Raw genomic sequence first — 25446 nt, 5'->3', positions numbered from 1 at the left:
CAGGAGACAACCAGGAGTACCAACTTCACATAGCCACTTGGGTCTGCCTCAGTGGCCTCCCATCCAAGTACTAACCAGGGCTGATCCATGGGTCCCTGCCAACCCTACTGGAGGGGCAGAAAGATCTTCCGTTCTCAAATGCTGTACAATGCAAGTCTGTGAACAGCTATTTACCTATGACAAACAAGAATCACCTCCAAATGATCAGGCATACAAGCTTACCAAATTATGGAGAGGGGGGGATGGGACTTCCTTCTTTCAAGGATTTATCTAGTTAACAAATGCATATAAGGTGGCTTAGGGAACATTCCTGACTACTTTGATTTTTACAGATTTGTTTCTATGGCTTGTGCGGTATGCCATCACAGACTCAGTTTTAATGGCTTTTCTGGGGTGGTACTCTTCTACAGACTACGTTCATGGCTGGACCACCTGCACACATGAAACTGACACAATCTGTCTCTTCAGAGGACTGCCCATCACTTCCAAATTCCCCCCACAAGGAGAGAGAAAGTAAGCATCCATGGTACCACACTGTGCAGTGACCAAGAACCCACGGAGCATAAGACAATACACGAAGACAGCAACTGCTTTTCCTCACCATAAGGAACAGGGTAAGTACATGTCTCACATCAAGGAGCCGGTTCAGAGTCGAAGCTTCTTGTACCCATCCCCATTGGCCACGCAACTGCAGAGAAGAAAACGTGTAGCCACAGTTGCGGACTCACAACACCTGAACCCAGAACTGTGTGGCGCAAGGCTCAGGCTTCGCCTAAGGAGACTGTCTGTGCTCAGCAGCCTCTTCAGGCCCTGAGAGAGACAGGAGTATGCAACATCAGTCTCTGCGGCTGACCAACAGTATGAAGCCTTTGGAGTAGCAGGGTATGGCAGTGATACTCAAATTGCAGCCCTCCAAACGTCCATGGACTACAATTCCCATGAGCCCCTGCTAGCATTTGCTGGCAGGGGCTCGTGGGAACTGTAGTCCATGGACATCTGGAGGGCCGCAGTTTAACTACCCATGGTGTATGGCAGGGGTAGTCAAACTGCGGCCCTCCAGATGTCCATGGACTACAATTCCCAGGAGCCCCCTGCCAGCATTCGCTGGCAGGGGGCTCCTGGGAATTGTAGTCCATGGACATCTGGAGGGCCGCAGTTTGACTACCCCTGGTGTATGGTATAAAGGCCAGAAGCCTGACCAAGGTAGCAGTAATTTCTCCTCCTGTGGTTGTGTTGTTCTTGTATACAGAATGTCCATATGCTTTCACTGAATTCTATATACCTTATTTTAAATGCTGCTCTCATGTTTTAAATGTATAACTGCTCGGGGAGGGGGCCCTACTTGGGAGGAATGACAGCGTGCGGGACTCCTTCCAGCAGGCTCCAGTAACTTCAGAAAGATCTGGTCTGGAGTTAGGTCCGCCTGACCCTGACTGACCTCATATATTATAGGAAAGACGTCCACAAATCCATTTGCCAGCGGCAAATGCTTTGGTCCTTCTTGTAAGCAGAGGATGCACAGCTTTGCAAAGATTTATGGAGGAGTTTTGTGCGAACTGCTCATCTCTGCCGCTCTGAACAGGAGTAAAACTCTCCATAGTGTCAGATGTTTTTCCCCACCACATTCTGTACCACACAGCAAGGAAGATCCATGAAGCCCGTTTTAATAGCACAGTTCCATTATCCTCTTTTGTAACACTTTGAATATTTAGTGTGGCACATTCATTAATTTAGAGAATGTATATCCCATCTCTCCAGAGACCTGGCTTAAGCGTCTGCTTTTGCTGCAAGAGACTGACACAGCTACTCCTCTGGAATTCATCTCCTTTAAGTACGCCTTGCTTCTAGCTTGTATGTTTTGTTTCAGGGTCTATTCACATGGTAACCTTTTTTCCCTTCTTCATTTAGAATTGTTCCAGAATGAATAGATTTGCTTGTGTCCACACACAGTTACACACACCACAATACATGGACTGTAACCAGCGAGATTGTGCACATGTTTCTGCTTGAAGGGCCTTAAAAAAATTCTTGCTAATTTATGCAAAGACAAAGCTGTTCTTGTGCAAAACCCCAACCCCCCCCCCCCAAAAAAAAAGAAAGGTTTTAGGGGAGAGAAGACTGGGAAGGTAGACAGAAGGATAAAAGTGCAATAAAAAAATGGGAAAGAGGAGTGAAAACGATGAGCACAGGAAGAAAAACCAGACCACCCAAGAGCCCTGCAACTACTGAATGGGGTTCACACTTGGTAAGACAGCTCAATGTTGCCGTTGTATTTCGCTAAGAGATACATTTCCCCCCTCCACCACAGACCCACTCAAAAAAAGAAGGAAGGAGAAGCCAAGACATGTAGAGCCTGTGAATGCAGAAACTAATTCTGGGAACGAACAGCAGCAGATCATGTGGGAAACTTGGTGCGTTTGAGGCTATAGTGCATAGCACATGTCAATAAGTCCATTACATTCAGCCCAAAAGTTGCATGGGGGAACCAAGCTTCAAAAAGACATATCAATTAACCAAGAGCACATAAGACATATATGTATGTGTGTAAGGAGATATATATATATATATATATATATATATATATATATATATATATATATATATATATATATATATACATACACATATATATATACACACACACGTATGTGTGTGTCCCTCTACGAGTTTCCCAAGGACTATTGGGAAAGGGTGTGTGGAAATGGTCAGTCCTCTGAGACAATGGAGAATGGCTGGAAGGTCCATGCCAGTTGCCTTGACTCGGATGGCCCAGGTTAACCTGATCTGGCCACATCACAGAAGCTAAACAGGGTTGGACCCCGGTGTGCACTTGTATGGGAGACCACCAAGGAAGTCCAGGCAGGCAATGGCAAGCCACTTCTATTTGTTTCTTGCCTTGAAGACTCCATGGGGTCACCATAAGTCAGCTGTAACTTGATTTCCCACCCCCGAGTGCAAGTAAGTTATTGTATCCCCACAAGCTACCGCATGGTACAACTAATACACAAACTGGCCTCAAATGCTAGTTCTGGGACAAAAAACCTGGAATCTGCCCACTGGTGTAACTGACATGGCACTGCATACGATAGCCTTAACTTTTGAAAGTCCCCCTACACCTTGCCATGCAGCACAAATGCGCCTTCTACTGTCTGTGCTCACCCACACCATATGCACCACCAAATGTTTAGCAGCCTCCACATGGGGACTACAATGTTTAAATTGGCTCCCTTGCAACACTGCTCTAGGGGGTGTCATTGTCATTGGATTAACCCAGAAGCCATGTGTCCAAGCAACTCTGAGACATCAGCTAAGCTGCCAAGTTTTACTGTAATGCCCCAATGTGAAATGGCATGCCTACCCATCGACAGCCATAACACCCTATTCCATCTCCTTCCCAAGCTGCAACAGGCAGTCAGGCACTCTAGTTTGGCAACTTCACCACGTCAATGAAAACAACTCTTCGGCATAAGGCCATGCACAGTCAGTAAAGGTTCTGCAGAGAACGGGATCTAGGAGACAGCAAGGGAAATGGCTGAGCCGAAAAAGAGAGAGGGGACAGGCCAGCACCAGGCAGCACCCAGAGCCTTGAGGGAATGGTCCCTACACACCTGCCATGGGACATTCCAGCCGCTAGCCTCAAGAGAGCCTTTGCAGCTGTTCCATTTGTCAGGGAATGAGTGGCACATGAAGAGATAAGGCCAGCCAGCAGTTTTGCACGCCTGGGGGAGGGGGACCACTCCACAGGCAAAAAGTCCTCCATTGAGATCCGGTGACACCGTCTCAATCAGGCACGCAAAAAGCCCTAAAGGAACCGTTTGAGGGGCTTGGCCCTGGCCTCCCCTATGAATCAGCAGCCTCATAGCCTCAGCACTCTTTCCACACATGGACAGAAGGCTGTTATCTTTTAGATGCAAAGTCCCAGCTCTGAGGCTGAAGTGTGCTTGGATCAGTAATAGCTCACCCTGGATTCATGTCTGGAATTGTATAGGCCATGAAGTACATTTCACCCTGCGGCACAAGGGTGCAAAACCCAGACTTTTGTTCCCTGTCCCAATCAACTATCCATAAGCCACATCCATTAAAAGCCCTCTTGGCACACAAATCTTCTGACCTGCCAGGGAAGCAAATCAGCAGAAACATAAAGGTTTTGATGGAACAGTACTCGCCTGGCCATTAGGGGACATGCCTAGCCTTGAGCTAGGGCATGGAACATTTTCAACAGTATAAGATGACACATTGAAGTCCTTACTATGCTTTAGCTATGTTCTCCCCATAAAGTGGGTTGGACAAGATGACCCATGAGGTCCCTCCCAACTCTATGATTCTATGATTCTAAGCCCCGGAGAGGACTGCAGTTGCATCTTTTAAAAGAGTAATAGCTTGCATGTGTGCATAGAAGGTGCACAGAATTTTCCTTGGTGCCATTGCTACAGCCCCTTCTGATCCCCAGAAAGATCATTCCTGGAGTTGCAGGACTCACACACAGGAAGCACCACATGGGTTGGGAAGCTGCAGTGAGGAGTAAGGAGGGTGATTTTAGCACTTTCCTCTCCTCATTGCATTCCCCCCCCCATTGCAATCCTTTCCTTGTCCTGACAGCTTGACGTAGTGACCTCTAATTTGGAGATCCGGATCAGATTCTCCACTCCTCCTCCACATCCACAGTTGGATGATCCTGGGCTACTCACAGTCCTGTTAGAGCTGTTCACAACAAGCAGTTCTGTCAGAGCTGTCTCAGCCCCACCTACCTCACAGGGTGTCTGTTGTGGGGAGAGGAAGGAAAGGCAATTATAAACTGTTTTGAGACTCCTTTGGGTAGTGAAATGCAGGGTATAAAAAACAACTCTTCTTTTTTTCCCCCAGGAAGGCTGAAGGAGTTACAGGAGAGGAGAGGGAGTCCGGAAAATCAGTGTTCTGTGGAGACTGTAGGATATAAACCAGCACCACCCCCCACCCCCAATTTCCTTGCTTTACAGAAACAAGGCTGTTCTTCCTGTTTCCAAGTGCCTTGAGCCACCATAAATTGAACAAAGAGTTCTTGGACATACCCAAATGACTTTATTAAGGCTAGTTTATAAACTAGCAGATTATTCTTTTTAATGTTGATAAAATGCCAAAATGTATTTTGATAGGTGGGGCCAAGGTCAGGGTACAAGTGTTTTTATTTGTGGGGATACTCTGGGTTAGAGTTACAGTCAACATTAAAGATGGCTTCACCCTATAACAATGAAGGCTACCTTTAACTTAAATTATATGTTTCCACACTTCAGCATACCAAGCTTTTAGGTATATGCAAATCCTCTCAACTAATCAGTTAAAAAAATCCTAAGTGGTAGACAGCCTCAAGAATTTCAGCAGCCCGCTATCAGTCCCCTCAGCTCGCCACTGGTTAACCAGCTTCTCCCATTTGAATTCTTCCCTCTGTTATTCATTCGGGAGTAGCATTTCATTGATTTCTGCAAGGGAGAGAGAGTGAACAGCTAGAAGCATCCATCCGGTTTAGGATTCAATGCATCAGAAACAGAATCTTTGTATACTCTGTATTGCTAAAATTCATTTCAAAGAAATGTACTCTGCCCCGCAGGAAGCAAAAAGCAAAAAACAACGTATACTGCAATTCTGAAACCGTTTGCGAGTACAGAAAGCCACGTCCTCTACAATGATCTTGGCAGAATAATCAAGTGCTGTTTGCTTAAGGCCACAGAAAGCCAGCAAGTTGTGGGGAAAGTGAGGGGATCTGAAGAGTCATGTTCACACACTCCGCCTCCTGAGACTCAAAGGATTCAACAATGAACAGCCCAAAAGGCCTTCCACTTGGTTTTTAGTGAATGGTAAGTCTGCCTGAGAGCCTCTTGTGGCGCAGAGTGGTAAGGCAGCAGACATGCAGCCTGAAAGCTCTGCCCATGAAGCTGGGAGTTCAATCCCAGCAGCCGGCTGAAGGTTGACTCAGCCTTCCATCCTTCCGAGGTCAGTAAAATGAGCACCCAGCTTGCTGGGGGGTAAACGGTAATGACTGGGGAAGGCACTGGCAAACCACCCCAGATTGAGTCTGCCATGAAAATGCTGGAGGGCGTCACCCCAAGGGTCAGACATGACTCGGTGCTTGCACAGGGGATACCTTTACCTTTACCTTTAAGTCTGCCTGACTCAGGGGCAATATATATCCCCAGAAAGTTAGACCAGGGTTGAAGGGACTGTACTTGAAGGAGCTAGGTCACATTATTGGAAAACAAGGGAATGCCTGGATACCATAAAAGGGATGGTAACAATTGCTGCAGAAACGCAAAAGTTGAATAGCAGAGTGGGAAAGACAGAGGAACCAAACCATGATTCTTTAACATTTCATAACTTCCAAGGTCTTACAATGCCAAATGTTTATTTTTTTAAATGTATATTTTCTGTTTGGCAAAAAGTGCATCCGAATCCAAAAACTAAAGACGTTGTAGAAAAGTACCTTTTGCTGGAGCCTCCCCATTTTTGACCTATTTATCAAATGTAACATTTAAAAGAATGTTACAAAGTTTGTATACTTGTGGGGACTCCCCTTGACCCACTCCTGGTACACAGAAACCATATCCAAGCCTTGGAATGTAAACATCTTTTCTACAGTTGCACATGGAGAGTCAGCTTGGTGTAGTGGTTAAGAGCAGCAACCTCTAATCCAGAGAACTGGGTTTGATTCCCCACCCCTTTAAATGGAGCCAGCTGGGTGACCTTGGGCCAGTCACAGTTCTCTTGGAGCTCTCTCAGCCCCACTGACCTCACAAGATGTCTGTTATGCAGACAGAAAGGGTAGGCGATTGTAAGCCACTCTGAGACTCCTTCGGGTAGTAAAAAATGGGGTACAAACCTCCCCAGGTCTCATGGTTGTAGCCCAGCTCTGCATTCCACAAGACAACTACATGTGAAGGATGCACAGCCTGCAAGGCCTCAACACAAGCACAGCAAGCTTTTCACTACACCCAGCCATCAGCACAAATTCCTCCCAGATGGTATAGCAGGAAAGAGAAACTGTTCAAGAACATAAAGGACCTTTTCCCAAGCAGAGGGAAGGAAAGGAGCTTATTTGGGGGAGACAGCAAGATGAATATATATATAAAGCCCAAGAATGGAGTGGAAAACATGGACATATAAATTTTTATTACCTCATTCCCAAAATGCAAGAACAAGCAACACATGACAAGACTGCAAATTCACAAGAAATATTTTGGCAGTTTAAATTCACTATCATGAACCCGAAAATGAATCATAGGAACGTCATCAGGCCACTGGGGCTGCTATCAAAGGGGCCCTCAATGGGGGAATCAACAAGCTACATAACTTTTACCCTTCCTAAACAAAACTTGTCCAATATACAGTCCTACAAGAGAAAAAAGAACCTATCCTAGGCCACAATAAACAATTTCACAATGAATGCAACTAAACGTGTCTAATCTCATCTTTTAATTGAACAATCAAAACGGCCTCCAGATTATAACCGTTTTCAAGTGAGTTTTCATCAGTGGTTGTTTTTCAACTTAATGTTTGCTAATGAAGTCCTTCAATAGGATCAATCCTTCTTGGCAGGATTTAAATAATATATATGTGGCCTAGACTGCCCCGTACCTGTGGTCTCCAGGCCCCAAATCATTCCCATCGCTCTCCTCTGAACCCTCTCAATTTTGTCCATGTCCTTTTTGAAGTGAGACCTCCAGAACTGCACACGGTACTCCAGGTCCTACATTTTATGTCAGATCCAGCCCTTGTAACAAATGAGTTGGAAATATACACTTTCCCAATTCTTTATTATATATTTTGCTTTTCTACTTTCTTGTCTCCTTCAAACCACCCCCAGTACTGTAATCACCTCCATTATCTAGTTTGTACTGTGTTAACTTAATAATAATAATAATCTAACCCTATGGAAAAACAATATTCAAAAACCAACTAAGGGCTTACCAAAATTAAAAACAGGGGTGATGATGTCAAGAAGAATGGAAACCTAAAGAAAGAGATGCCAGGAACAGCTGGTAGGCTGTGCACTGATCTCTCTAAGGAGTAACACAATATTAGAATCGGATTTTAGGACAGTTACACAACTTTAGACATATTAGCAAGGTGGCAACTGTGTGCTAAAAAAAGGATTAACACACCTTATCTCAATACTGCATTTTAAAAAGCTGGATTCTGTGACAGCATGAAGTCATGCCAACTGAGCAGTTCTGCATATAACTTATTTGAATAATGTGATTTTGTTAGCTACAGACCGAGGAAGGACATAATAATCATCAACAATGCAAAAAAAAAAAACCCCACACTAGTCATCTTCCTAAACTTCTGGTATTCCAGGATACATTGTCCACACATGTTCAGGAAGATCTTTGCAGACACAGAGGTAAGAAACCTGCTTTTACAAATGAGATTCTCAGGAAGCTGACCTCTGTGACCAAGATAGCATTGTGCACTTTCTGTTCTCTCAGAATTGCCACACACAGTCCTTACCTCACCTTCTGCTCACCAAGACAACTACAGATCTAGCAGACCCCCAGGAGTCAGATCAAGTCCATAATGTCATCTACTTGACATTAACCATCCTGTTCCTGAGTTAAGAGCACCACTCTTCAGATTCTTATTATCAGACTAAGCACTGAACTATTGATCTCACAACATACATAAAAGAGGATAATTCTGCAAAAAAAAAGAGAAGAAAAACAGAATGTTTCAATTGCAACATCATCCAAAGTGAACTATCGCTGGCTAAAATTTTGATAGGGCTACCACTGGTTGCAAAAAACAAACTCTGGAAGGTAAATTTGGGAGTTCCAGCATCCTGTTGGTTATTTTCTTCTTCAATGTTTGCTAAAACATCAGTCATATGTGCACCTTCTAGAGTTCTAATCTGTCTACACGTGAAGCATTTTTGTATAGGAAAGTGCACAAAAGCCATAGGGGAAAAGATACTTGCAGCTGGATTTGTTTTGTTCACTGTGTGGCAGCCATTTATGGCTGTCTGAATATGCATGCATATTAAAGAAAAAAAGATTTCAAATAACATGATGACTACACAATAGAATGTTCTGCATAAGAAAATCTTATATCTGAAGTGGCCTCTTACATCAAGAATGCTATTGGGAACAAACCAACAGATTATATAGGGATGGTGGATTGAGCAGTGAAAAGAAAGGAAAAAAGAAACCTACATGTTTTCCCCCCTCAGCAGGAATCTGTCAACATTTCACATTACTAAAATGAAGCTTGTGGGAGGGGAAAAATAATCTTAAAGGTCTACCTAGGCAGAACTGGGAACAGGACTGCCCATTTTGAGCTTTCTAGGGCTGGTGCTTTTTCTTTTCTTGTTTAAAAAAGAGCACATGTCACTAGGCTGCACTCAGCCTTCCAACCGCATCTACCAGTTCCAACACTTCCATTACTGTATCACAGCTTGGACCTTCCTAAGATAAACAGTCCAAGCTGGCCAAGGTTCCTAGAAATCACAAGTCTTCTGTACAAAAGATCCCATCCCCTTTTCTATAGACCAGTGTTTCCCAACCGGAGTACATAAACAGTTAGAGCGGTTTTTTATTATTATTATTATTATTATTATTATTAGATTTATAGCCCGCCACTCCCTTGCGGCTCGTGGCGGGTAACAATATCGCAATTCCCCATTAAAACCCCATAAAACAATAATAACATTGCCAATATTGCCGGCATGGCAAGAATGGCAGCTCAACTCCCCCCCCTCCCTCCCACTACTAGCGGGTGGAGAGGAGGTCCTGATGATGTTTTGCTTCGGGTCCAGAACCCGAGTCCCCGGGGGAGGCATAGATCTATTATCAGCCCCGGCCTCAACCATAAACCTGGCGAAAGAGCTCCGTCTTGCAGGCCCTGCGGAATGCTGAAAGATCCCGCAGGGCCCGCAGCTCTCCCGGGAGCTCATTCCACCAGGTCGGGGCCAGGACCGAAAAGGCCCTGGCCCTGGTCGAGGCCAGGCGTGCTTCCCTAGGGCCGGGAACGACCAACAGGTTTTCACCCGCAGAGCGCAAGGCCCTGCGAGGGGCATAGGGCGATAGGCGGTCCCTCAGGTATGTGGGTCCCAACTCGCGTAAAGCCTTGAAGGTTAGAACCAGAACCTTGAACCGGATCCGGGCAGCAATTGGCAACCAGTGCAGCTGCCTCAGCACTGGCTGGATGTGGGCCCTCCAAGATGTGCCAGTAAGGACCCTAGCAGCTGCGTTTTGCACTAGCTGAAGTTTCCGGATCAAGGACAAGGGAAGGCCCGCGTAGAGCGAGTTACAGAAATCTATTCTGGAGGTGACCGTTGCATGGATCACTGTGGCTAAGTGTTCGGGGGACAGATAGGGCGCTAATAGTCGGGCCTGGCGAAGGTGGAAAAACGCCTGGCCCGCTACTTTTTTGACCTGCGCCTCCAAAGTCAGGGAGGCATCAATGGCCACACCCAAGTTCCTGGCCTGGGACGTGATGGTGAGTTGCGTCCCTGCCAGGGTGGGTAAGCGCGCTTCCTGGTCCTGCCCCCTACGTCCCAGCCACAGGACCTCCGTCTTGGAGGGGTTGAGTTTCAGGCGACTCTGCTCGAACCATTCTGTCACTGCTTCCAAACATCTGGCGAATGGTTCCGGGGGGGAGTCCGGGCGGCCATCCATGAGGAGATAGAGCTGGGTGTCATCAGCGTACTGGTGGCAACCCAGTCCAAAACTCCGTACCAGCTGGGCCAGAGGGCGCATAAAGATGTTGAATAATGTGGGGGAGAGGACCGCACCCTGAGGGACCCCACAAGGGAGTCCATAGGAACGCGAGAACTCATCTCCCACTGCAACCCTCTGGGTCCGGTCCTGGAGAAAGGAGCGAATCCAGAGTAACGCTGTGCCCCGTATCCCCGTGCCGGCAAGGCGGTGGACCAATAGCTCGTGGTCCACGATGTCAAAAGCGGCCGACAGGTCCAGAAGAACCAGCACTGCCGACCCGCCCTTATCCAGCTGGCGACGGAGGTCATCCAACAGTGGAACAGTGGAACAGTGGAACATCCAACAGTTTCTCAGTGGAACAGGCTTCCTCTGGAGGGGATGAGTTCTCCATCTTTAGAAATTTTTAAGCAGAGGCTGGATAGCCATCTGACGGAGAGGCTGATTCTGTGAAAGCTTAAGGGGGTGGCGGGTTACAGTGGATGAGTGATAGGGTTGTGAGTGTCCTGCATAGGTTGGACTGGATGAGCCATGAGGTCCTTCCAACTCTATTATTCTATGATTCTATGAATAGTCCAGCCCTCTGTCTCACAAAGTTAGCAAATCCCAGGGATCATCAAGAGGTTCCCCAGCAGGGCCAGAACTCCAGAAGCCCTCCCACTGTAGCCCCTCAAGTACAAAGAATAAGACCATCACTATCCCAGTCATAAGAAGAAAAAGTGCCATGTTGGATCAGGCCAATGGCCCATCCAGTCCAGCAGTCTGTATCACACAGTAGTCAAATCTCAAAGACCATCAAGAGCCTTTGCACTACAAAGGGAAGGCTGTGTGAATTAGAAGCCCCCAGAGACCCTGTGCCAGAAACCAACCAATGGGAAAGTGCTTCTGGAGTTCTGGTGGGCCTCTTGATGGGCCTTGGGTTTTGGCCAGCCCCCCCCCCCCTTGCTGGCATCTCTAACAATGTGTGAAAGTCAAATGTACTTGGGGGTTGGGTGGGTCTAACAGATATGTCAATTTTTGTGACACAGGAAGAGGCCTAGTAACACCACTTCCTGCGATGTGGAGTGGCATGTTGATGTCACATCCAGTGGGAGTGTCTGCATGATGTCATTTCCGATGGCACATAACTTCGATGGGCGTGGCCAGCTGACATTACTTCTGGGGTCCTCAAAGCCTGAAGAATACTTCAGGGGGTCCTCCATGGTCAAAAGGTTTTTAAAAACACTGCTACAGACTCTCATAGCCTGCTGGCCATGTTCAGATGGCAAAAACTGTTTAACCAATGAATGGCACAAACACTTCCCATTGCATTTGGACCACATGGTAGTTTTCTCACTGCCAGAGTTAACTATTTTGTAATGTTAATGTTTTTATGTGATGTGGGGTTTTATTCTGTAACCCGCCGCGAGATGTTTTACGAGAGCAGGGGGTAATAAATCTAATTTAATAATAAATAAAAATAAAATTTAGCAAACGCTTCCTGGTTTGGGAAGTCTTAAAAATCAAGCTCCAGTTCACTGTGACATTCCAATGCCTGGGCAAACATCTTCTCTACAAACCAGCTTGTAGAAAGGAATCATGCTTCAACTTGCCCTAGCACCTCCAATCGAATATCACAGCAAACTGGAGTTCAATTCAAGGCTCCCCAAATCAGGCTAATTGTTCCCCATCCTTGAGGTGAGGAGGGAGAGAGAACATGAAGTAGCAAACAAGGTACACCGGGGCCCACAGTCAAACCAAGGTTTGTCGTGCATGGCCACAGGGAAGCAGCACAGAACACTGCCTTAGTCTTCACTGTGCTTGAGTGTTTGTTAAAAAAAAACCCGTATGTATCCACATTTCTGCTTAAACCTCAGACAGCAGAAAAAGACTTCCTTGGGAGACAACCACTTGTAAACCTCCAACCCCTTCAGCACCTCTTCCTGCTACACCCTTTACTTCCAATGAGCTTCCTTTAGGAAAAAGCTAGAAGCTGCAAAGATGTCCCATCCTGCCTATTGTATTGCCTTAAACTTCCCTGAGTCTCAGTGAGAAAGACAGACTAAATAAAGTTATCTGAACCTACATTGCTCATCAATATACTGAGTTTCTTTCCATTACTCCTCCTGGCCTTGGACACCAAATTCAAACTCTGCAAATAATAACAACAACAACAATAACAACAACAACAGTTTCCAGCTGGGAACAAAGGGGGGGTCAATTAGAGGTAGCTACATCTGCCTAACACACATGATCAAGTGACTGCAGAACTTGCAATAAAAAATATCACACACCCACACTGAGAAATCTATGGGTCCTATTCCCTTGTTCCAACCATCACATGGTGACTCACTGTCTGCAATGCATCAGTTCAGCAGAGTTACTTTATCTGGCCAAGCTTCCACAGGGGTTGCTTCCAAAATGTGTGGGAATTCATCCCTGTGTGGGAATTAGGTTGGAGAAAGCACACCCAATCAAAAGTAGCAGGGGAGGGGAAAACAGGGTCTAAGAGAACATGCCAGAAGGGTATTCGACTTTACACACACAACGAGTAATTTCAGGGGTAAGTTCAAGTACATGCATAGTAGGGTCTCTTATTAACCTTGGGTTATGTTGGGAATTTACTTGAATCACCATTTTCTCCTTTGTACACTGATGCAACTGTCAGTGAGATATAGTAGCTTACTCTGTTACAAAGATCCAGAGACTGAATTCTCTCTCCTCCACAACCCCAGCTAACTGATGAAAAGGGTCAAGCCTGATCCTACAGCGCCAACTTTATTTTATTTAACCGAAAAGTGGGAAAACATTACTTTAAATGAACAGGCCCAACAAAATTGGAATCCAATAAACCAACAAAGATTAATTTAAGGCATGAGCTTTCGAGCGCATGCACACTTCCTCAACTCGAAAGCTCTCAAAAGCTCAACCCTTGAATACATCTTTGTTGGTCATTAAGGTGCTATTGGACTCAAATTTTGTTGTGATACTTCAGACCAACACGGCTACCCACTTGAATCTATCTTTATGGAAGGCCCAACAAAACAGTAAAGAAGAACCATACCTAAAAACAGCATCAAGGAAACAAAAACTCTCTACCCTTCCAACCCATGTTCCCACTCTGTCTCTGCAAACAAGGCAGAGCACTAATACTTCAAGACTGGATGTCTCCGGATTGCATGCGATAGGGGTACGGGCTGTGCAGCTGTCCATTCACTTTCTACCTTCCATGCCGTGGCAGACACTGCCCGTTGCTAAGCTGCAATCTTCCGTTGCTATGTTATTGTGTGTGCCAGAACGTGAGTGGCTAAAAATGTTATGTACTATTGCCCAACAAGTTGAGGTTGGGAAGGAGGTGGAGTCTCAGAGCTTAGGTGGACTGGCTAGATTACTGCAGCAAAGCAACAACTGTGGAGTGCCACTCCAGCCACAGATTGAGAGGGACATGTTCCATCCTCACAGCTTCAAGCACTTAAGCCACACAGCTAGAAAGAAAGAAAGAAAGAAAGAAAGAAAGAAAGAAAGAAAGAAAGAAAGAAAGAAAGAAAGAAAGAAAGAAAGAAAGAAAGAAAGAAAGAAAGAAAGAAAGAAAGAAAGAAAGAAAGAAAGAAAGAAAGACACACCCACCCCACAAGCAGTTCAAGACTTCATTAGCATCTTTGTGCCGATAAAATGGGCTGAACCACTTCAGACAGCATGCAGGATATCACGTTGTTGAATGTTCCCATCTACAAAAATACTCCTGCAGCCAAAACAGAGAAAAAAGACTGTGCTTGAACTTTCTGCCCCATGCGCTAATTTCTCTCAAATCAGTATTGGTACCACAGCCACTCTGCCTCCACATTTGACAACACATGTAGCCAGTTTTGCTTTTTGAGGGCCCTGTAGTAGTCTGGGTGCCTCAACACTCCAGAGTCAAAGTTCAGAAGGTCTCTGACGAGATGCATGAGGTTGCAATCTCAACTGCTAACACCTCCAGCCGAACAAATCCCAGGTGACAAGGCTGGAACAGATCTTTGTCTAATCCCATCACCACGATCCCCAGACTAAAAAATACCTGAGATTCAACTATTTCAGTGTTAAGAAGATCCTCTCTCCGAAAAAGGAGCCTAAGCTCAGGATGACTCCATAGCAGTGGGAAGGAACAGCTCCTCCAACTCACAACCCACTCTCAAAAAGCTCAAGAGTAGCCCGACTGAGTGCAAGTGCCATCCACTTCCTGCCTCTACATCAATATTCAAAGTTCTAAAATGATCATTAGAGGTCGGAACATGATTTGGAAGGGTGTTAGGTGTATTCTTTTATGTGCTCCACAGTTTTTCATTGTAGTTTCTTTCAAATTAAGCAACAAGTAGTCAGACATGCTGATGCGTATCCTACCGCTCCAAAATAGATGGAGAATTTTTTGGACATTCCTCTCTGCTCCCACAGGACCAGTAGGAAGGAGTACCCTCCTGGGTGTGGGGTGGACAGGAGGGTGAACAAAGGCATGAGAATTGGATCCCCCTCCTTCCTCAAGAAGTCCATTTCGCCCTTGCACCTCCTTTCTCCAAACTACCACCCGAAAGAGCGGCCTCTCCGTACAGATCCTGCAAGCACAAGACTAACCTTGGCTGGGGCTGGGAAGGGCTGCAGGAACTGAGAGCAACTTGGGGATACTTCTGTATACAGTGAGCTGCATACCCACGACTGTGCTATTCTGCGATGCACCTTCTTCACTGGGTAGTGCTAATACAAAAGCCCTAATGGGTCACAGCACAAAGCTAGAAACAGGAACACAAGGAGACATACAAATAGCAAGCCCCCCCCCCATTATGACTGGGGATCTTAAACAGAGAACAGGGGCTGATCCTGCGTTGAGCAGGGGGTTGGACTAGATGGCCTGTATGGCCCCTTCCAACTCTATGATTCTGTGATTCTGGGTTAGGAGGAAGTAACACGAAGGCACAAAGATTTGTAGGTGAGGTTTAGATATGTAACAGGCCATGGTATCCTGTAGCAACACTGGAGAGACCACACAGGATTAAGAATATTTTTGTTTGTTTGTTTTGCTTAGTATAGTTGCTCTCTATTCAACCTATACTGGGATCTATACACCAACACAGACAGCTTGGTAAGGCCTGAAGAAATAGTTTGGGATTCTTTTTCCCTTCACCATACTGGATGCAAAAGGAGAAAGTGGTGATAAACAAATGAAGAAGGGAAGAGTGCTAGGGGAACACAGTGGCCAAGCATGAGAGCCAGAAAATCCTTGATCGAATCTCACCTCACCCTTTCAAGAAACCCTTCCAGGGCTGTCAAGAAACCTCAGGGTTTCACAAAACCCTGGTTGAGAAAGCCTGGGTTAGGTTCTCTTGGTATGATTGGAAAATGTAGGATGCAACATGCTTGCTGCAGCTAAGCTGGTCTGGGTTTGGCCAGGAGCTACAAGGGAGATCTTTAGGAACCCCCAGCAGAAACTGCACTGAAGTTGAATATGGAAGAAAACAGCAAGACAAAAAAATGCAATGAATGTGAAGAAGAGAGAAGAGCTGGCTTTTGGAACCCCACTTTTTACTACCCAAAGGAGCCTCAAAGCCTCTTACAACTGCCTTCCCTTCTTTTCCCCACAACAGACACTCTGTGAGGTAGGTGAGTCTGAGAGAACTCTGAAAGAACTGTGACTGGCTCAATGCCACCTAGCTGGCTGCATGTAGAGGAGTAGGAATTCAAACCCATCTCGCCAGATTAGAAGCCACCACTCTGAACCACTACACCAGGCTGTTGCCATACAGGCCTGCCCAGTTGTTAAGATCCTTATCAGAGGTGCAATTCTGGGTGCACCTGCCCTCTGAGGATGGCTGGGCAGTCACCAGGGCTTAGGGCCTCCTAGGTGACGCATTCTTCTTCATGGTACTCACCCCCTAGCCCATGTCTGTCTGTCTGTCCGGCATCTGAGCATTTTGCTTATTAACCTGTAAACCAAATGGCTGACCTGCTGCCATCACTTTTCATGGGTTGTGTTAACTCTATTTCAGTGCTGATCAGTTGTTTATTGAATTTTAAATACCCAGTAATCTGCTTTGAGAACTCTGGTTGGTATTTTGAATAAAAACAAACACAGACCAGCTGGATAAGACTGTTGCAGGGAGTACTGAGATAATCTACGTGGGGAATTCTAAAGGAAATTTTAGCAGTTAACAGACCGACGCCTTGTTGGTTCCTCTGGTAGGGGAGCCCCTGCTCTGTACCGTAAGCATTACAACTGCCATCCCCCCAAACATTTACTGAGACTCTGTAGTCAGAAGTGAAACCAGCAGAAGAGATTATTTGAGACAGGAGGAATAGTCTGTTCAGCCAAGTGTTTCAATTCCCCGTGTCCTCCCTGCCCCCTTCCAAAACAGTACCAAAGCAAGAGACAGCTGCAGCTTATAAGGAATGTGAGGGGCCCAGCCAGGGACTTCGGGGAGGGAAACGAGGCTATATATGGCCATGGAGGCAGAATCAAATTTTTATCAATGAACACGAGCACAGGCGCCCCAGGAGCGATAACGGAGAAGCCAGGCTGCTCAGGGAGGGCATGGGCAAGCCTAACAGCACCTGTCATTCTCCTTTCCCAACCCCCCAACGCCCAATCCAGCAAGAGACACAGACACCCCGTTTCTGCCAACAAGGCGAGGCACAGCCCTGTCTCCACTTCGGCAGATGTCCAGCTCAGCTGACAGCACAAAACTACTCAAGTCTCAGGGAAGAGCGAGGGGGGGGACCACCCCGCAACACAAACAGGAGCATTTGCAGGAGGAATCCTAACATACAAAGCAATCTCAGACCGTAGCTCTCTCCTGGCCAAAGCCAGACGAGACTCCTACCCCTCCACTGACCCCCTTCTCACAGAGAACTCAGGCTCACGCACTTTTTTGGCATCCAAACAAAAGCTGCAAGGTTAACCACTCCCTTGCAAGATCTGACTAAGAACTCTGTCTCATCCAACCTTTTCTTTCCAGCAGCAGCCAATAATGTGCCTTGAGCAGCTCACAGGCAAAACAGCCTCTTCCAGTCGTTTGACCCTGACATCTGGTACCCCCAGGTATACCGTAACTATGCAACAAATAATCTTTGGTTTTTCCTCATTTAAAAAGTTATTTGAGGTGGTGACCATCTTTGTACCATGTGACAGTTAAGTTCTGAAAGATTCAATTATGTATGGCATATTTAGAATTACTTTCTCTTGTCCATCTTGACCAACTTCCAAACAATGTATTTCTGTATCTGCAGGTCCTAACTTACAATTCCTCAGCCAACCCTGTTGTCTCAACCATACATTGAGTCCCACCATCTCCACCTATCCAGCTGGCCCTGCACATGGAGTAAGTAGTATTTCAGAACATGTTTTGGTGAGGGCAAGTTTCTCTTCTCTTCAGGATTAGATTCTACAACATTGCCACTAACCCACACACCGTACTTTACCTGTAATCCAAAAAGCACCCAATGCCCACAACATCAAACAAAATGTCATCATGCAGATGAAATACTTATCACAACCCTGTCTTGAGTTCGTAATTATCAGCTTCCCTTGTTCCTAGAGCCCCAATCCCAGAAAGTGGTGCGTTCAGTGAAAGTATCTCTCTCCATCCCATGAGAAACGAGTCCCTTCTAAAAGAGTGCTTTCCGCCTCCTCAGCCTGGTGTCCTCCATCCTATAGAACTTCATTCTCCATGATGTCAGATATGTTTTCAACCTGAATGGCTTGGCAGTATGAGGTCCCTAAAAACCTTTTCAAGGTGCCCCTCTGCCCCTCTAGGTGGGTAGTGTTGGACTTAAGGGAAATAAATTGTTCTGAGAGCAGAGAGGCTCAAACTTCCGGAATATCAAGAGGACTAGCAAACAGATCCATGTATCTGTGCTGCACATCACAGCAATGAAGTAAATAATGTGGCTTTCCATTTCAGCTGCACACAGAGAGCCCAAGGACATGCAAACCTGCAAAATGAACGCAAATGCACACTTCTATTACATGTGACCTACTCCCATTCAAAAGAAGATAATGGCAAGCACAATTCTCTTGCCCCATCTAGACAGCTATAGAAATACGTTTCTCAAATTTCACCCTGAATCTAAACAAAAAAAGAGGTTTACCTTTGTTTCTCCACTGCTGTCCGATTCGGATACCTGATATGTGAGGTCTGTCTCCTCAAAGCCCGTAGCGCTCATGCGCTGGTCAGTGGTTGGGTCTGACCGAGGAGGAGAGTCCGGAGAGTTCAAGCATGTCTGGATCAGTGCTTTCCCTGTCTCACTGGTGATCATGGGCTGCAGCTTCCGTGTGGCAAATGTGTAGACGTGGCCTGTTTCACTGGCCACCAGCAGCAACACTTGAGTGCCCGTTAGGGTGGAAAGTTCATAGGCCTACAGGAGAGTAAGAGAGAGAGGGACAACAGTTAGGTATGACAAGGATCCTGATTCTGGGGGAAAGAAATGGGAAAACCCCAGGATCACTACTGACAAGACAACACATTCCACCATTAGGCAACATGGATCATTCTCCTTTTATTTCACTTTGAGATCACCCCTAAAAGCAGCAACAGGGTCATGGAGCCACTAAAGTGTTAAACTACTACTCCAGATTCAAATAATTATTCAGCCATAATTCTCACTGAGGGACCTTTGGCCAATTGCTGTCTCAGCCTGACTAACCTCACAAGGCTTTTGAGAGGATAAAATGTAGGAGACCCATATATGTATCCTGTCATGAGCCCTTGGAGAACTGGTGGAATAAAAAAACAAAACAAACAAAAAATTAACCAAATCACAATTACCGTATATACGTGCATATAAGCCAACCTGTATATAAACTGAGGCACCTAATTTTACCACAAAATCTGGGCAAACTTATTGATTCGCATATATGCTGAGGGTGGGACATGCTCCATCATTACAGGCTCCCCCATCCAGCCTCCCCCCAACAAATACAGAAAAGTCAAGAGGATGAATAACTGCTAGTTTTTCTATACCGTTTTTCACTAACCAAAGGTATCTCAAAGCGGCTTGCAATTGCCTTCCCTTCCTCTCTTGATGTCAGATACCCTGAGAGAGCTCTGACAGAACTGCTCTGAGAGAACAGCTCTGACAGGAGAACCAGACAGTGCCCCCCAGGCCAGCAAACCAGAGCAGAATAACAGTACCCAAAGTTGGCAACCTATTACAAGTATAACAGCTCCGAACTGGGAGAATGGACAACTCTAAGTACAACTGTAGTGCCCCCAGAACAAAACACTGAAAGAAAGAACTGTAAAAATCAACTTTTAAAAGAAACACAACCTCAAGAAGAAAAGGCAAACAATGCTGCCCCTCAGATAAAAGAAGAAACACTAGGAGAAAGAAACAGTAAATCCCAAAGCCCTCCCCCCAAGCCCAGCCCAGTCACAGAAACCAAAAGATTAGTTTGGAAGAAGTGATTAAGAAGAAGAAGGCAAAAGGAAAAAAATCAGAGTCTCTCAGTCAAACCATTGATGCCCTACAAGCTGTTAGAGCAAGCTCAGCATTTGCAAAAGGCAATGCAACGATTGGCTGGCTGGCGTGGGCTTTTATTTCAATTACCGTATATACCCAGGTATAAGCCAAGGAGGGCTTTTTCAGTATGAAAAAAGGTGCTGAAAAACTAGGCTTATACGTGAGTATATAGGGGGTTTAGCAACCAGGAGCTGCCTTTGTAGAACTTCATGCCTTCCTACTGTTGAAGCAAAGTTTTCTCACTGGTTCTTAAGGAGCACATGCAATAAAGCCCCTGGCTATTAAGGTGATTCAGGTGTTGGCCTGTCTTGCATTTCGCTCCACCACAATATTAAAAAGGAGTCCAAAGCATTCCTTGTAGGCATCCTTCTCCACATCTCTTCCCACAGAAAGCACCTTTTCATAGAACTTAAACAGTTCAGCTAGGAATGATGGGCCCTTAACAGATTATCATTATTCAAATGTATAGACCACCACTCCTGAACCCATCATCTCACAGCGGTTAACAAGAAATATACATTAAGAGTACAATAGTCTAAAACAGCTAAAAACTATCCCACCCACCTCAAAGTCCCCTTCTACAACCATATTTCTCAGAGTTGATGCTGAGGAGTCCAAAGATTTTGCCCTGCCCTCAACCAAATGCCTGGTGGAAGAGCTCCATCTTGAAAGCCCTGCAGAACTGTTTTAGTTCTGTCTGAACCCTTAGCCCTCCCAAGAGCTCATTCCACCATCCAGGATCCAGGACCGAAAAGCTCCTGACCCTGGTTGAGGCCAGGTGTACTTCACAAGGGCCAGGGATCACCAGCCTGTTAGAACTTGCAGAGCGAAGGGCTCTGTGGGGGCATAAGGAATTAGCCAGTCCCTCAGATATGCTGGGCCCACAGATGGCCTTGAAGGAGAGTTATCTGCCACAGTAAAATAGGCTTTCTTCCATACCTGGTCTCCAAACCCTAGCTAAAAGCCCAATTAAAACCTCGTTAAGCTGACAATCCTCTCCAAAGCCATGAAATCTCTATCCAAAAGTTTAAAAAATGGTTTTTCACCCTTCTTAAGCTGGCTCAGACACACACACACACAATGCTATTCCATGAGCTCCAACTGACTGGCAGTCATTTGGAATCGCATGAAGTATAAGTCACCAGGATTGTTTCAGAGTCCTGAAGGACAGGTGGACTTTTGAGGATGACGACCATACCAAGTTTGCAGAAATCTTTTTTTAAGACTCCCAAGTAGCCAGTCCCTTAGACTCCCACCAATCAGACCTTCCGGAAAGCAGAGGAAGGGAATTCTGGGGGAAATGCCTGCCAGCTGTATAAGATCTGGGTAGACCTTCTGTTTCTCTTTCCAAAACACGTCCTCAAGCCTGAACAAAGGGTCTTGGCTCCTAGGTCATGGCTTACAGCCCATGGCCCTGAATAAGCCAGCCAGTAGATCCCAGACCAGGAGCTGGGATTTGCATTTTACATTAATCATATCAGTGTGCCTTTGTGTGCCAGTTTGTTCTCAGTGGGAGAAAAGTGAGATATATAAATTAAATAAACTGGGTTGCCCAATGATCCATGATGCGGCATGCAATGAAGTATTAAAAAGTAGAATGATGGTGGAGAGGGTGACCAGAATGGATAAGGAGGATGGAGAAAACCATGCAATCAGCCATGTGAAGGGGAGAACGGATAACTGGGTGGGTGAGCAAAGGTGTACAAATAAGGGCTTGGGCAGAGTGGGCACATGAGGGGAGGAAGTGAGGACCAGGAGAGAGGTATCTGGATTTCCTGAAAGTCATCCACAGAAATAAACACACATAAACTGTAAGTTTCATGGCACCTAGCCTTCTGGTGTCCGCATCTTCTGAACACTGGATGTTTTGGCAATGCAGTTTCCTGCAGCATCAAACCAGGGAACCACTTAATCCAGCCATCTAGCAGTCAGCAAAGTAACCCTCAAGCAAAAGCACAAAAGCAACAGCCCTCTCATGTTCCCTCTCCATATGGAGATCCCATTTACCTAAAAAACCTTTCCTTCACACATTTGCCCAGTAATTTTTAAACCTAATCTGTCTCCCTTGGCCTCAGCGTTTTGCTGGCCAACAACCAGAAAGCGGAGGATTGCTGCTTCCGTGTTTAATGTGCAGAAATTCAGCTCCCCCAAAGCTTGTACATGCCACTCATCTATTTTGTCCATTCAAGACAGATACTTTTTGTACTAGCACATAATGAAACAACTCTCATACCTACTTATCTCTTAAACCCTGGGCACCACTCTTGGCTGACTCACTTTACTCTGTTGTTATCCTGCTCAGAGAGAGAAATACAACTTCCTCCCCATGTGTCTGCATAAAAGACAGCACAATTCAAGTTTGTGCTGCTATGCACTCTTTACAGACTTGGCTGAAGATATGTTGTGACTCAAGAGGACAGGTGAAAAGAACACTGTACTGGATTTTAAACCTAAGTTGTATACTTCAGAGGATATTCAAAAGTTGACTTCCATGCCCCAATGTAGTTTCTCTGTTAAACATTTATCCAACACAAGGGCTAAGTGCTGCATGGAAGTGACACATCCTGTGCTTTAGAAAGCAGCAACCCAAGAGGCAAGCGGGGCAAAATGTAAAAGAATAACAGAGAGTTTGATCAAAGCAAGGATGGAGAGACAGGAGGAGAACCTTCTATTCCCAAAACTTCCATTAATCAGATGCTATCTATATGGGCTCTCTTTGTACCCGACCACTGTATTATTTTTGTAAAACAACAGAACAGCTGTGTTAAAAAGCACAACGGTTTCTGAAACCACAATACACAGAAATACATTTTGTGTAATGAAAGCAACGCTTCAGAGACACTGAGGTGCCGTAGCACAGCTGTCTTTGTCCACGTACACACACATTCTTCAGTGTGGTTGTTCCATGTCCCACCAAAGTCTCAGATCAAACTTATTTTCATAGCTCTTCCAGGGATAAAAAGCTAGTAAAGCTACATTTGTTCCAGAGACCCATTAAGTGTTGCTGTAGAAGAGGCACATACATTTTGACACGACCATCACAGACACCTTTGGGTTGACAACGATCTCCTCCTCCTTACCGAATGCCTGGAATGGCTTTAGAAGAGTTTTAAAGAGTTTACGGTTTGTGAAAAAATGAGGGCACGTCCATAAATGCACTCGCACAGCTCTTTAAGAATAGGAGGGAGATACTACAAAGCTACTGCTCTCTGCAATGACTTAAGAGGGAGAACCCCCCCCCACAGCCAAAGTAAGGGGAAGTTGTTCCTGTATAGAAATCATCACATATACTGCACTAGTCACATTCTAAGGAGCGAACTATGTTATGGTGGAAGATCCTGGTTTGCGTTTCCCGCTTTCTTTTCAACCCTAAAAGCAACCTGGGGAGCAGAGGTTCCCTACATTGAATCAGGACTAAAGTGTCACACACAGTGTCCCTCTGCACTATTTCCCCAATCAAAACTGCACCCATTTCCTCTGGTCTGTAATTACCCAAAGCAGGCAAAGGCAACCAGCCAAGATAGGGCACTTGTCTTTCTCCACCACTACTAATTGGGGGAGAATAATTGGGGGAGAATAATCTCACCAGCCAAACGGCAGAAAGGGAAAAAAGTAAGATCTGCCTCCCTTTGTCCTGAAATGTAGCCCCAAACAGGGGTCCCTATATTGGTTTTTTATTCTCCGTCCTGGCATTCTCTGTCCTGGCCCCCACCTGGTGGAATGAGCTCCCAGAAGAGATCAGGGCCCTGACGGAGCTTAAACAGTTCCGCAGGGCCTGCAAAAAGGAGCTCTTCCGCCAGGCATTTGGTTAGGACCAGGCACAACCAACAACGAACAAAGGGCCCCCGCTTCCCCCCCCCCTTCCTCCCAGAACTCCACCAGAGTGCTCTGGACGTGTTGTGCCATTTGCACGGTTGCATTGTTATACTGTTATATTATTACTAGTAATTAAGCCCGCTGTAGCTGCAATACAACGGGCACTATCTGGTTTCCCGCCCCCCCCCCCGCGCCTTGGCCTACCCGTGTATTTGTAGTCCGTGGTGGGGGCCACGTTGTTGGTGGCGGTGGCGGGGCTCTGTTGGTCGGTGCCTGGTCGGGGGCTGGGCGGTGGCGGCGGGGTATCCTCCGGTGCCGCCTCCGTTGGCGCCACTTCGTCGCCGCCGCTGTGTTGTTTGTTGTCTGGCTGGCGGGCTGGGAGGTTGGGGGGCGGGTTGGGAGACTCCGTTTCCGGCGGCCTGACGCGGCGGGAGGCGCTTTGCGCCTCCTGACACATCAGGCCGCCGGAAACGGAGCAACTGCAAGCCGTGCTGTGCGCGGCTCGCAGTTGCTCAGCTGGGGAATCAGATGGACCAATAGTCTGTCCGGAGGAAGGGGCCAATCAGCACCCTTCCTCATCCCGGACACATCCCGCTTACTCTTTTATTTAGTCCGCGGCGGCCGTGACGCGGGCTTGTGTTAAAATTATTGTTATACTCTTTATTATACTGTTATTCTGTTACAACCACTGTTATTATTGAATGATTATTAATAAAGTGTTCTATGTATTGTTTATAAGTTTAAACCGCCCTGAGCCTCCGGGAGGGCGGTATAGAAATTAATTAAATAAATAAATAAATAAAATAGATTGCTACGCATACTGCCAGATCTCCAATACACTGTGTAGCTTAGCTTTAGGTGTCAACACAAACTTTTAGCTCATCCACACCTTCCTGCTGAAACAAATAACAATTATTCCCATTTCACAGCCAGAGAACAGAGGCCAATAGAGTCCTGCCCAAAGGACCACCCACTAAGTACACTGCAGGGCTTTATTCAATAATGCATTAAAATATTTAGACCCCACCTCGTGCACTGTCAAAGGGTTGGCATGCAAACTGAAGAAGGCCAAGCCCATCAGACTCTTGACTACACCCCTATGATCGGCTTATAATCAGTTACAGCTCTGCTGCCAAAAGATGAGCCAACCCACCACTTTATTCCATTCCCACTTGCAAGGTACCCTCTTCAGGCTCATACCTTCCAAGAAACCTTTCTTAAAGTTCAGACTCAAGCCCTATGTTGGCCATATGACCTTGAGCAGGTCACTTGCCATCCCCTCTGATCTGTCTCAAGGATTTGTCCAGATGGCCGAAAACCACTTCACTGGTGAGAACTGCAGAGCAAAGGACTGGCAGGCCAGCTGCAGCTGTTGCCTGAACAATGTGATTCAGCCACAATGATCTACATTCTCACGTCACATCCAGGTTAGACCATTGCAATGTACTCTAAAAAGGACTACCTTTGAAAACTGTCTAGAAAT

General features: G+C 46.0%; 1 protein-coding gene across 2 annotated transcripts in view; it reads right to left on the bottom strand.

Annotated features, from left to right (window-relative positions):
- The window catches only part of SRF (serum response factor), an 82707-nt gene that overhangs the window by 38372 nt on the left and 18889 nt on the right, over positions 1-25446 (bottom strand). For both annotated transcript variants that reach the window (XM_077336788.1, XM_077336798.1), the window contains exon 2: positions 18777-19043. In XM_077336788.1, the coding sequence (XP_077192903.1) occupies positions 18777-19043 (267 nt within the window). The remainder of the gene's footprint in view (positions 1-18776; positions 19044-25446) is intronic.

The sequence above is a fragment of the Paroedura picta genome, chromosome 1 (assembly GCF_049243985.1).
Source record: "Paroedura picta isolate Pp20150507F chromosome 1, Ppicta_v3.0, whole genome shotgun sequence".
Lineage (NCBI taxonomy): Eukaryota > Metazoa > Chordata > Lepidosauria > Squamata > Gekkonidae > Paroedura > Paroedura picta.
Note: the sequence above shows the minus strand (reverse complement) of the source record. Positions and strands in the feature narration are given on the sequence as shown.